Here is a 14225-nt window from a genome sequence, read left to right on the forward strand (position 1 = left end):
CAGCAAGCTCCAATCAAACAATACCTGAATACAAAACAGCACAGCTAGAAGGACAGAGAGAAAAATGGCAAAAAAAAAGCGATAATTAATCTGCAAACCCATCCATTTTCCCTTGATTTCTGTAATCTGTAATGCGCAATTGCTAAGAGAACAGAATTGAGAAAGATGGACAGTTAAACATAGCAGGACAAGGCATGACGTCAGCCTATAACTCAACGAGGTTCTCTGTAACACAACTGTGCTCAGTGACCTCATTCACTTGTTTTTTTTTTCAGTTTATTGTTTTGACAGAAAGCTTTTAAGATTTGGAACCAGTTCAGAATTCTGAACTAAATAATAGCTTCAAACCAGTCCTGAAGTGTAGAATAGGAAAAAGATACTAAAATTGACTTCATTTTGTGACAAGATACTTTATTAAACCATTCAGAATGCTTACCTCATACAAAAAGTTAAATAACTTGTATGTTTAAATAATCCAGTGAAGTTAAAACTCTCGATTAAGTCTCATTATTTTTGTTCCTTTTGAAAACATAGTTGTCAGTAACATGTGGCATTTTATTCCTCATTTTACACTGCAGGAGGTAGTTTGCATTTTCATTCCACAGAGTTGTTTGCAGTCATTTTCGGCTGAAATGAGAATCATCCACCACAAAAACGTCATTCTTTTCACATCACCTTTCTTCCTTCTTCAGGAAAGCTGATATGAAGTTCCAAACCACAGCTGTCCTTCTGATCCGTCTTCACAGAAGCAAGCGAGACTCCACAAGGATGGGTGCAAAGGAAGCCCTGCAGGTGCATAGTTGGGAAAACATGCCACAAAATGAACACAAGCTCAGAAACATCCAATACTGGGAAGAGAAGGCAAGATGAGCGAAGCTTTGTTGGCAGCCATGACCCGGCTAAAGCCAACAACATTCTGTCAGACGAACCAGAAGCTAGCACCTTTAGAACAGAACACAGTAAAGAAGAAAAATACACACAAAAACTGGCATAGCCTTCCAGCAAGAAGCATAGATATTGAGGGAAAGTTCTAAATAATGGGTTTTTTGCAAAGACATTAGAACAGGGAAGCAGCAATGAGGCTTTCTTTCCAAGCAAGATGTGTAGAAAAGTCAAAAGCAAAGCCTAAGCCAAAACAAATAGCTATAAACATTCATGCAAACTATGTTAAAACTCCCAATTCATCCAGTGAATATGGACAACTCAGAGTCCAAACTGTAGTCTGTGGGCCATATGGTTGAATCACAGGTAATGCAGTTATGTTTGTGCAAATTCACAATAACTGGTTTGTCTTAGTGGGTTTTTCTGGGCTTGGAACTTTGGGAAAGCACCATTAATAGCAAAGCTGCCTTACTGGTGGACAAACTTTAAATCAGAACTAGATATCTGTTAGCAAAAGAAAATTGGGATTTAAATGGATGACTGGAAACATGGACTTCAGTTGTAAGAACAGCCCTGATCATTGTGGTTTAGCACACTGTATGTTTATTCCCAGAATACAAGTTCAAATCCAGCGCACAGCAAACACATAAAAATCTCTGTCAGGAACCTATGTTAAACATGCAGTCGTGTTCTCCAGCACTTTGTTTTTGTTATGCTGAGAAAGGAGTCAGTTCAAAATATTTAGGGAATAGGTTTCCTCAGCGCAAGGGTTTTAGTTTGAAAATTCCAGACTAAAAATGCTTGGTTAGAAGCTCGCACAGGTTATTTGAAGGTAAGAAAATTTGAGCTCAGTTGCATGAATCAAGGCAAAGGCTATTAAAGTTCTCAAGACTGGAAACAGAAAGAAACAGTTACGTCAATGTGGTAGCGAACGGTCGCTCCCTCTGGTATTCGAGTACTCTAAAGCCATGTGTTGGGAATACATAGGATTTTGTTTCGTTGCTTATTTCAAAACCCTTTCAATTACATTAAATAGTTCGGTATATACTATTTTAGCTTCATTTCTTTTGTGTAACTAACTACTTTATTGCTACAACCACATCTGCAACGTTGCATGTTTAGATTTCATTGCAAGATCATCAATGTAAGTGAAAAAAGATATTATCCATCAAGCCAGGTTTTCTAAGTCCATAAGACATAGGAGCAGAAATTAGGCCACTTCGCCCACTGAGTTTGCTCTGCCATTCAATCATGGTTGATAAGTTTCTCAACTCCATTCTCCTGCTTTTTCCCCATAACCATTGATCCCTTTGACAATCAAGAAACTATCTCCGTTGGAAATATAGTCAATGGCCTGGCCTCCACAGCCTTCTCCGGCAATGAATTCCATAGACTCACCACTATCTGGCAGAAGTTTCTCCTTAACTTTGTTCTAAAGGGTCTTCCATTCACTCTAAGGCTATGCACTAGGGTCCTGGTCTCTCCTGCCCATGGAAACATCTCCCAGCATCCACTCTGTACAGGTGATTCAGTATTCTGCAAGTTTCAATTAGATTCCCCCTCATCCTTCTAAATTCCATTGAGTATAGGCCCAGAGTCCTCAAATGTTCCTCATATGTTAAGCCTTTCATTCCTCGGATCATTGTCATGAACCTCCGCTGGACCCGCTCCAGGGCCCATATATTCTTCCTGAGATGACACCCAAAATTGCTCACTATACTCTAAATATGGCCTGACCAGAGCTTATAAAGCCTCAAAAGTATATTCCTGCTTTTATGTTCTAGTCCTCTCAAGATAAATGCATACATTGCATTTGCCTTCCTAACTACCCACTCAACCTGCAAGTTTACCTTAAGAGAATCCTGGACCAGGACTCCCAAGTCCCTTTACACTTTAAATTTCTGAATTTGCATCCCATTTAGAAAATAGTCTATGCCTCTATTCTTTCTATCAAAGTGCATTATCTCACACTTTCTCATGTTGTATTCCATCTGCCACTTTTTGCCCACTCTCCTAGCCTAAATCCTTCTGTAGCCTCCCCACCTCCTGAATACTTCCTGTCCCTCCACCTATCTTTTATGATCTGCAAACGTAGCCAGGATGCCCTCAGTTCCTTCCTCTATATCATTAATGTATAAAGTGAAAAGTTGTGGGCCCAACACTGACCCTTGTGGAACACCACTAGTCACCAGCTGCCACCCTGAGAAGGACCCTTTTTCTCCATGCTCTGCCTTCTGCCAGACAGCCAATTTTCTATCCATGCCAGCACCTTGCCTCTAAAATCATGGGCCCTTATTTACTCAGCAGCCTCTTGTGCGGCACCTTGTCAATGGATATTCAGGTAGTTAACATCCATTGGTTCTCCTTGGTCTGACCTGCTCATTACCTTCTCAAAAAATTCTAACAGATTTGTCAGGCATGACCTCCCCTTGATGAAGCCATGTTGACTTTGCCCTATTTTAGCATGCACTTCCAAGTATTCAGAAATCTCATCCATCACAATTGACTCCAAAATCTTACCAACAATCTAGGTCAGGCTAATCGGCCTGTAATTTCCTGTCTTTTGCCTCACTCTCTTCTTAAACAGGGTGGTTAAATTAGCGATTTTCCAGTCTTCAAGGGCTCTTGCTGACTCCAGTGATTCCTGAAAGATCACTATAAATGTCTTTACTAACTCGTTGGCTATCTTATTCAGAACTCTGGGGTATAGTCCATCTGGTCCAGGTGACTTATCCACTTTCAGACCTTTCAGTTTTTCTAGCACCTTCTCCTTGGTTATGGCCACCATATTCAGCCATGCTCCTCACTCCTACCCCTAACACAACCGATGATTGCTTGAACTTTGGGCTGTTACACATTTCTTTCACCATGAAGACTGACACAAAGTACTTATTCATTTCCTCAGCTATTTTTGTTCCCGATTACTACTTCTCCAGTGTCAGTTTCCAGCTGCCCAATGTCCACTTTTGCCCTTTAGATATACAAAGAAACTCTGGCAGTCTTCTTCTCTGTTACTGGTTAGCTTATCCTCATATTTAATCTTCTCCCTCCTCATTTCTTTCTTCATTGTCCTCTGTTGGTCTTTGTAGACTTCCCAGTCCTCTGGCTTCCTACTGCCCTTCACTATATTTTATGCTTTATCTTTTGCTTTTATGCTGTCCCTGATTTCTCTTGTCACCCATGATTGTCTCATCTTCCGTTTAGTATGCTTTCTTCCTGGGGATAAATTTTTGCTGTGTCTCCTGAATTATTCCCAGAAATTCCTGCCATTGCTGTTCCACTGTGTTTCCTGCCAGACTCCTCTCAGTCAATCTGGCCAACTCCTCCCTCGTGCTTCTGCAGTTGTCTTTATTCAACTGTAATACCGTTACATTTGATGCCACCTTCTCCCTCTCAAATTGCACAGTAAATTCTGTCATATTAAGATCACTGCCTCAAAAGGGTTCCTTCACCTTAAGCTACGTTATCAAGTCTGCCACACTGCACAACACTAAATCCAGAACTGCCTGTTCCCCAGTGGACTCCATCACAAGCTGTTCCAAAAAGCCATCTTGTAGACATTCCACAAATTCCTTTTCTTGCGATCTACTATCAACCTGATTTTCCCAGTCCACCTGTATATTGAAATCCCCCACGGTCACTGTAACCTTGCTTTTTTTACATGCCTTTTCTATTTCCTGGTATATCTTGTGCCCCAAATCCTGACTACTGCTTGGACACTTTATATGTAATTCCCATTTTTTTTGAAAAACATTGCATTTCCTCAACTTTACCCATATATATTCTACATCTTCTGACCCTACTTCATTTCTTGCTATTGATTTAATTTTATTTCTTACTAATGAGGCAACCCCACACCCTCTGCTCACCTGCCTATCTTTTCAATAGGATGTATATCCTTGGATATTTAGCTCCCAGTTCTGATCTCCTTGCAGCCATGTCTCCATGATGCCCACAACATTGTACCTGCCAACTTCGATCTGCACCACAAACTCATTCACCTTACCTTGTACACTGCGTGCATTCAGATACAATACCTTCAGTCTTCTCTTGACCATCCCGCTTTTCATTCTCATTCGTTTATATAGGGAGCTTGAAATTTAATTCCTAACCCTTTCCAAACATTGTTGTTTTGTGGGCTAGAGACTTTAATAACATCTCCCAAGTTCTCTTTTCATTTCATTTTTTTCATACTCTTCCATCCGGTTGAATCCACCCCCACAGATGTTCACCTGCTGCTTTGTTTCCCATTGGTCATTATACTTCTGGGACTTTTACCCTTCCTAGTGTTGCCCATGTTGTTTGTCTTGACCTGGACCACACGACTGGATCCTTCCCCTCCCCCTCCCTCTCCAATATCCTTTCAAGCCAGTCAGAGCTGGCACTGGACAGCCAACAGACTATGCGGGACTCTCTATCCAGCTTACAAAGGATGCTATCTATTCCCCTAATTACAGAATCCCCTTCAATTACCATTTGTCTCTTTGCTCCCCTCTTGAATGGCATTCTGTGCTATAATGCTGTGGTCAGCTGGCTCACCCTCCCCACAGCCCTGTTCCTGACCCACACAGGGAACAAGAACGTTCTACCTGTTGGACAAGCTCAAGAGCGGAGGATCCTCTGTTCCTGAATGCAGGATTCCTCTGTCAGACTGTTTCAGTCTGTGATCTAACTTGTCCGGTAGTAACACCAGGTAGCACGGTAAGAACAAAGCCTTGATGGCCAATCACTATTACTAAGACTTCTAAAACTCGCCTCAAGTACTCAGTTGCTATTCTGTGGAAGAGAATCTATGTCTAAAAGTGATAGATGGTATTAGAAACAATTTGGATGGTGACAGCTGCATTTTACCATTTTCACCACTACTGCTTTGAAGCATAATCCACTAATCTCATACACCAGCTTCCAACTCTGTTGAAATAGTCATATCTATTTCCAACAATTAAGCTGGGTGAAAAAAATAAAACTTCCATTTTTCCAGATTTACTATTCCATGAAGATGTTAAGATAGTCCCCCCAGATTTACACTTATAACAGGATTTATCTCCGCTCACGTTATATACATATATAAACCAAAACCGACACAGGTTTACCAAATGCACTCTCTGCATTGGTTTGCTTTTAGGTCTAATCTTTTGTCACACCAGCTGTTGTTGTTAAGCCAGTGGCAGCACTTCTATCTGTGAAAAGATCGAATATGGTGATGCTAAATCACTCCCCAGGTGTGTGACACATAATCCATGTCTGACACTGCCAGTTCCTGCACCAGAGACACCTACACTTCATCTGTATCTCTTCTAATACCATCAGCATTCCTTTTCCCTCTTGTTCTCAGACATCTTTGCCATCTGTTCTATTTGGTCCTCCTTCAATTTTTGTTTCAGCGGCACAAAACTGATCATTTTCCAGCCTCCTTCAGTTTAGAGAACAGTCATATTGGACTTGAAATGTTAACTCTATTTCAAAATCCACAGATTCTACCCAACCTGTTCAGGCGCTCTCTCTCTCTCTAACACTTACTGATTTTCATTGCAGCATCAAGTAATCCTGCACTAGCAGATATATTGACTTTGTCAACCCTCTTGCAGTCTCAGGTGAATGAAAAAAAAATCACTTATGGCAACCATTGAAAGTAAGATGAATCCTGTTATCCCACTCTCCTGCAAATGACATCACAGAAAGATTTCCTAGATGTTCTGCGCACAGTGGGCCATCTCAGTTTTGCTGCAGTGGTGCCCATACTTCTCAGAATTAACTGAAAGGACTAGAGGTGGCAAAAGTGGTTTCTCAGATTGAGTCTCCCACTGCCTCCACCTAATAACTTCATTCCACATGTCATTAACCTCTTGCAGCTCACCCCATTATTAACCTCTTCAAACCTGACCACTTCATCAATTGCAAGAATCCAGCTGCTATTATAAACTGTTTTCCACTTTAATCTTATTGTTAACCTCTATATATACCACCCCATTAAGAAGCCCTTTTGAATCCTGGCCCTGTCATTAACCCCTAGCTCCAGACTCCATCATAAACTGCTTGTACCCTGACATTTATTGCCCTGCACAGTACTTCCAACATTAAGCCCTCTGGTACCCTGACCCTGTCATTAATGGCCTCCTATACCCTGACATCGTTATTTAGCCCCATACCCTGACCCCAGTAATCAATGCCACCCCACAGCCTGATCCCATCATTGATCCTCTGCACCCTGACTTCATCATTGACTCCCTATATCCTAAACCATCATTTAACCCTGCACTCTGAAACTGCCATAAATCACCCACACGGCGACGCCGTCATCAGCTCTATGCACCTGGACCCTTCTGCACCCTGACTCATCACTGATTCCCAGTACCCCGACCCATCATTATACCCTTTCTGCATCCTGACCCACCATTAAGTCTCTCTTGTACCCTGAACCGGTCATCAACATCTTCCTGCAACATGATCGCATCATCAACGCTCTGCACCCTGACTTCATCATTGACCCCCAGTACCATGAACCCATCATAATCCCCCTCCTGGGCCCTAAACCCACCATTAACCCAATCATGTACCCTGAACCCATCATTAACTTTTGTACCCGGACTCCATCACTGACCCCTTGCCCCCGACTCCCCTACCATTTACCCTCTGCACCCTGACCCCTTGCACTTTGACCCCATATTTAACCCCCAACGCTCCTAACATTAACCCTTTTCGCGCCCGCAGCGAGGACGCACCACTTTCCAAACGCTCCGTCGAATTCGTGGTGGAGATGCCGGTTTTGCTACTATTGTAGCTCTGGTCCTTGGACCATTCGCGACTGGTCAGACGCCAGAGTTTCATGTCCCCACCACCAGCCAGCAGCAGCAGCAGTGGCACCTTCGACTCCTGAAGGCCGACCGGCAGCCCCGGAGGCGGGGCGGAGCTGGGTGGGGAAAGAGTCACTCTCCCCGCCCCCAGCACCACCGGCGGCGGATATCCCGCCTTCGGGCCGCACCGATTGGGTTATCGCGGTGCGGCCGACGGGCCAGGCCGGCCGCCGGTTGGTGGAGCTTCTCGGCGACAGGCAGCGGGGCCCATTTTTTTCCTTCCACCACCTTTCCCGATCGAGTGCCCCCGACAGGCCTCAAACCGCCCTCCTTCCCCGGACCGACGATGGCAGAGGCTCGAAGGGCTCCTCCGCCTCCGATTGGGTGGGAGGACTGTCCGTCAGGCCAGGCGCCTTCACTGATTGGTGCAGTGCTAGCACAAGCACCGCCCTCTTCGGGGTGGGGCTCCGCACATCACGTGATTCCCCAAAGGCTGCCGCTCTTGAGCGAGCTTCACGTTTCCTTGGGCAACGTGTCCGCGCCTCCTGAGGATGATTGACGGTTCATGGCTACGCCTAGCACCCCACCAGGTGATTGACATCCGTCACAGGTTGACGGACGCGCGCAAGGGAAGTTTGCCCCTCGCCCACCGTTGGTGATTGATAGGTTCTTGGCCCGCCCACTGACGGTTATTGATATGACGTGGCTCCACCCACTGGCCGGGATTGATAGGTTGCGGCCCCGCCCACTCCTGGTGTTTGACGCCCCGCCTCAACCGTTTCGTTGATGTTATCCTCTCTCAACTCCCAATCCCTTTCTCCCCTCCCCCCACACCTTTTCTGAAATCCCTTGGTTAACCTGGTGTCCAGGGAGAAGGAGAGTGGTCCACACAGCAAGAACATTGATTAAGTGGACTGTACTATTCTACATGAAGTCCAGCCTGAAGCAATAACCACTTGATCAAGTAGCCAACCCTGGTTTTACATGGAGACCATGTTGAAGAAAAGCCCTCAACTATCTGGGCAACCCTGATTTTACCTGGCCAGTATTCAAGATAGTCCATCAGATGGTTGGTCCTATCCGGATCAGCAATGGAAAGATGCTCAGGCGGATTCTTGAGATGGTTCAACTCTAGTAGGACTGCTTTTTCGGGTTTCTTATCCTTTGGTCTGCCCAACCTATGTTTAAGCTGTCTGAACTCCACAGAGCGAGAGTGCATACTCTATCTTGGCCAAACAAAAACCCTACAATTGAGTGTTGATCTCTCCATAGCTTGATTTAGAGACTTGAAAATGGCGCTGGTTTCCATGTATGTCGGACAGCCCTCTAACCGTACTGTCTTTTTATTACATCATCAAAGGCTAATGGAATGTTGGCCATTATCTCAAAAGGGATAGAATACAAAGGGGCGGAAGTTATATTACAGTTATATAAAGCTGTGGTTAGACTCCATTTAGAGTACAGTGATCAGTCCGGCTGTTGCATCTTTGGGACAATACAATAGCTTTAGAGGGGTGCAGTGCAGATTCAGCTGAATAATACCGGCCTAAAAAGTGTTTTGCAATCTAATTCTTATTTATCTTATAGTATCCAAAGACTCACTTGCATTGTCTTTGATCCCCACCCAACCCCTCACCCTCAAGAATGTATCTTCACCCAACCTCTTTCTTATCGACAAGCTGCTCGTCAGCACAATCATCTGAAATCATTTTCCTCTTCTATATATGCAATATTCAGATTCTCTTCATTCATAGCGGCTTGACAACTCCAATGTCTCTACATGACATCTAGTGTCGGCTGGGCAGAAATTTCCAGCGACAAAATATCATAAAGATTGTAGTCCCTGCAACCAATTACATTCTCAATTTCTGTTACTCTCTCTAGAAACTGTTTGAAGCTGAACCAGCTGTTTTCAACTTTGGCATCAATTTGACCAGAAAATAAGCTTCTGGATGCAGTCACACTGTCATCGACACTTTTTTTATTCATTCATGGGATGTGGGCATCGCTGGCTAGGCAGCATTTATTGCCCATCTGTAATTGCCCAGAGGGCAGTTAAGAGTCAATCGCATTGCTGTGGGTCTAGAGTCACATGTAGGCCAGACCAGATAAGGATGGCGGTTTCCTTCCGTAAAGGACATTAGTGAACCACCATGGGTTTTTCCAACAATCGGCAATGGATTCCTGGTAATTGTTAGACTTTTAATTCCAGATTTCTTTTTAAATTCAGATTCCCCCATCTGCTATGGTAGGATTCAAACCTGGGTCCCCAGAACATTACCTGGGTCTCTGGATTAACAGTCCAGTGACAATACCACTAGGCCATCGCCTCCCCTATTTTCACCCCTCTAACATGATCAGAGTCCTGAATGTCTGAAGAAGGGTCTAGGCCTGAAACGTCAGCTTTCCTGTTCCTCTGATGCTGCTTGGCCTGCTGTATTCATTCAGCTCTACACCTTGTTATCTCATGATCTTAGTCCAACCTATCTTAGGCCATCTGCTGCTGGAACTCTCGTCTGTGCCTTTCTTTTAAATCAGCAGGCTTGAGTATTCCTGTGTGCTTCCCTCCATAAACTTAACCTCATCCAAAACTCTGCTATTCATCTATCACCCCTGCACACACTGAACTATATTGCTCCTGACCAGCAGCACTTTGATTTTAAATTGTTCTTCCTAGATTTTCAAATCTCTTTTTATGTTTGCCCTGCCTACCCAGTATGACCTCCTCCAACTTGTGAAGAAACCTGGGCTCCTGTGTTTAGCTTCATGGGCATCCTTAATTTTCATTTCTCCACCATTTGTGGCCATGCTTTCAGCTGCTAAGTCCCAAAGCTCTGGAATCTCCTCCTTCGTCTCTCCATCTTTCTACCTCACATTCCTCCTTTACAACCTACCTTGCACTATAATTATGGTCATAAAGTCATAGAGATCTATAGCACAGAAACAGACCAATTCGTCCAACTTGTCCGTGCCAACCAGATATCCTAAATTAATCTAGTCAAGACTCTGTTTAAATGAGTGATAACACGCTGCAACACCTGGAGCTGTGCAGAAACAAAGAGGGACACTTATACAAAGTTTTTATGACCAATGGGTGTCCCAGAGGCTTCATTCACCAATGCTAGGCAATTAACCAACACACTGGCCACCCTACCTTATATTAGAAACACATCAGAACTGACTCCAATGACATCTTGGAATAAGGATATTACCCAAACCAACAGCCACACTTCACCAGTTACTGTCAAAGATGAAAGACCCCATACCCACAATGAGCACGACAAATATGATACACAAAATAGCAACTGAGAGAAATACTACAAAGGACAGATGGGCAGGAAACTCGTCACTAATTCGCAGCAAAACGGTATGACCAACGCTCCCTTGATTGAATACACTCTGACATAGAAGGACATCAATTTGACTGGGCCAAGCAAAACAAACACAAGCATGAGAATTCCTGGAGGCCTAGTTTTCAACCACCAGTGCGAAACAAACATGTTGAAATAGACCTCATTTGCCATCATTTGGCCTGTATTCCTCCAAGCCCTTCCTATTCATGTACCCAACTAGATGTAAAAGTTGTAGTGTATCAGCCTCCACCGCTTCCTCTGGCAGTTCATTCCATACACACACCACCCTCTGTGTGAAAAAGATGCCCCTTAGCTCCCTTTTAAATCTTTCCCCCCTCACCTTAAACCTATGTCCTAATTTTTGGGCTCCCCTACCCTGGGGAAAAGACCTTGACTATTCACCGTATCTATGCCCTTCACAATTTTATAAACCTCAATAAGGTCTCCCCTCAGCTCCAGAGAAAATCGTCCCAGACTATTCAGCCTCTCCCTATAATTCAAACCCTCCAATCCTGGCAACATCCTTGTAAATCTGTCTTAACATCTCCTTTTGTGGTTCTCATTTGTTTTAAAATATGCTTGTGAAGCACCTTGGGACATTATTATTTTTAAAAGTGTCAAATAAATTCAATCTGCTGTTAAACTATGAAGATAGTTTTCTTCTTCATCGTCATGTGTGCTGTAGAGACAGTCACCAGCACCTAAAACAGTGAGAGTGGGGGACCATATGCATCTGAAACAGCATGAGAGAGTGAGTGGGATGTGCAGCATCACAAATTCATCAAGAAAGTGGGAACTGCAGCTTCTCAAACAATGGTGATTTAAGGGGATGTCATAACAGCTGATGAGTGTGGTTAAGGAATTCACTTTTAAAATACTTAAAATCCTAATAATTAATGAAATTGAATTGAGAAAGCTGAGCATGTGATGTATTGCAGCTGTAGTATGAGGGTCCTGGTGTGATCCACGGTGACCATACCTGTAGCAACTGTTGGCTGCTTAAGCAACTTCAGCTTAGAGTTGATGAGCTGGAGTCTGAGCTGTGAACTCCGCAACACTTCAAAGACTGGAAGAGGTACGTGGACACTTGAGTTTCAGGATGTAGTCACAATCACCTAAAATGAAATTATAATAAATTTGGTTCATGTCAGGGACAGGGAGGTTGGACTGCAAGTGAAAAAGTTTTATAGAACCAGAATTTAGCTTTGGAGGAACCTCTGCCAATGCATTTACCCAGTTGGTGCAAAGATCTTTCTGTGTGGACAAAGGTAAATATTGCAGGGAGGATGAGCAAACTGATCAGAGCACTGTAGTCCAGAGCACCATTCAAATAGGAGAAGGAAAGAGAAATGTACTAATGTAGAAATATGGGCAGCATGGTGGCTCAGTGGTTAGCACTGCTGCCTCTCAGCCCCAGGAACCCAGGTTCAATTCAAACTCAGGTGACTGTCTGTGTGAGGTTTGCATGTTCTCCGTGTCTGCATGGATTTCCACTGGACGCTGTAGTTTCCTCTGTCTGTCCGAAGTTGTGCAGGTTAGGTGGATTGGTCATGAAAGTGTTTTATAAGATTCTGCATGGTAGACCAGATAGCAAGGTTGGATCATAAAATGTGAGGCTGGATGAACACAGCAGGCCAAGCAGCATCTCAGGAGCACAAAAGCTGACGTTTCGGGCCTAGATGAAGGGTCTAGGCCCGAAACGTCAGCTTTTGTGCTCCTGAGATGCTGCTTGGCCTGCTGTGTTCATCCAGCCTCACATTTTATTATCTTGGAATTCTCCAGCATCTGCAGTTCCCATTATCTCTGAGCAAGGTTGGATCACATGGGATCCCCAGGGAGTTAGCCAATTGGATACAAAATTGGCCTGAAGGTCGGAAACAGAGGGTGGTGGAGAGTTGCTTTTCATACTGGAGGCCTGTGACCAGTCCTGTGCCAGTCGTGTGCCACAAGGATTGGTGCTGGGTCTACAGCATTTTGTCATTTATGTAAATGATTTGGATGTGAATATAGGAATATGGTTAGTAAGTTTGCAGGTGACCCCAAAATTGGTCGTATAGTGTACAGTGAAGAATATAATCTCAGGGTACAACGGGACCTTAATCAGATGGGCCAATGGGCTGAGGAGTTGCAGATGGAGTGTAAATTAGATAAATCTGAAGTGTTGTATTTTTGTAAGGCAAACCAGGTCAGGACTTATCTTAAAATCACTCAATCCAACCATGTGGCAGCAAGCTATTTGGCCCATTGAGACCACACCGACCCTCCAAAGAGCATCCCACCCAGGCCCACCGCCCTACCTTAGCCCTGTAATCCTGCATTCCCCATGGTTAATCCACCTTGCTTGCACATCCTTGAACAATATGGGCAATTTAGCATGGCCAATCCACCTAACCAGCACAATTTCGGACTAGCAGACACGGGGAGCATGTGCCAACTCCATACAAACTGGAATCAAACCTGTGTCCCTGGCGCTGGGAGGCAGCAGCGCTAACCACTGAGCCACCGTGCTGTCCTAATGGTAGGGCCTGGGGAGTGTTGCTGAACAAAGGGACCTAGGGGTGCGTTGTTCCTTGAAAGTGGGGTCACAGGTAGACAGGTGAAGAAGGTATTTGGCACACTTCATTGGTCACTGCTTTGAATCTTGGAGTTAAGATGTCATATTGTGGCTGTACAGAACATTAGTTAGGCCACTTCTGGAATATTGCATTCAATTCTGGTCTCCCTGCTATTGGAAAGATGTTGTTAAAATTGAAGGGGTTCAGAAAAGACTTAAAGGGATGTTGTTGGGGCTATAGGGTTTAAACTATAGGAGAGGCTGTATAGGTTGGGGTTATATTTCCTGGAGTGTTGGAAGCTGAGGGGTGACCTCATAGAGGATAATGAAATCATGAAGGGCATGGATAGGGTGAAACGCCATGGTCTGTTTCCTGGGGTAGGGGAGTCCAAAACTAGAGGCCAGAGGATAAGGTGAGAGGAGAAAAATTCAAAAGGGACCTGAAGGGCAACCTTTGCATGCAGAGGGTGGTGCATGTATGGACCGAGCTGCCAGAGGAAGTGTGGGAGGCTGGTACGATTACAATAAATAAAAGCAATCTGGATGGATACAGGAATAGAAAGGGTTCAGAGCAATATTGGCCTAATACTAGCCAATGGGACTAGATTAGTTTAGGATAGCTGGTCAGCATGGATATGTTGG

At 44.2% G+C, this 14225-nt stretch overlaps 1 protein-coding gene and 1 long non-coding RNA gene across 3 annotated transcripts in view; one reads left to right on the forward strand and one right to left on the reverse strand.

Moving 5' to 3' along the window:
* Positions 1-8115, reverse strand: part of LOC125447405 (cAMP-dependent protein kinase catalytic subunit alpha-like) — a 167158-nt gene extending 159043 nt beyond the window's left edge. The window contains exon 1 of the mRNA XM_048521730.2: positions 7605-8115. Within this exon, the coding sequence (XP_048377687.1) occupies positions 7605-7710 (106 nt within the window). The 5' untranslated portion in view covers positions 7711-8115. The remainder of the gene's footprint in view (positions 1-7604) is intronic.
* LOC125447407 (uncharacterized) overlaps positions 7975-14225 on the forward strand; it is a 56279-nt gene continuing 50028 nt past the window's right edge. Inside the window, exon 1 of one of the 2 annotated variants that reach the window (XR_007246550.1) lies at positions 7975-8266. This is a non-coding gene — a long non-coding RNA (uncharacterized LOC125447407). The remainder of the gene's footprint in view (positions 8267-14225) is intronic. The other variant, XR_007246551.1, reaches the window with a different exon arrangement.

Source organism: Stegostoma tigrinum, chromosome 35 (genome assembly GCF_030684315.1).
Source record: "Stegostoma tigrinum isolate sSteTig4 chromosome 35, sSteTig4.hap1, whole genome shotgun sequence".
Lineage (NCBI taxonomy): Eukaryota > Metazoa > Chordata > Chondrichthyes > Orectolobiformes > Stegostomatidae > Stegostoma > Stegostoma tigrinum.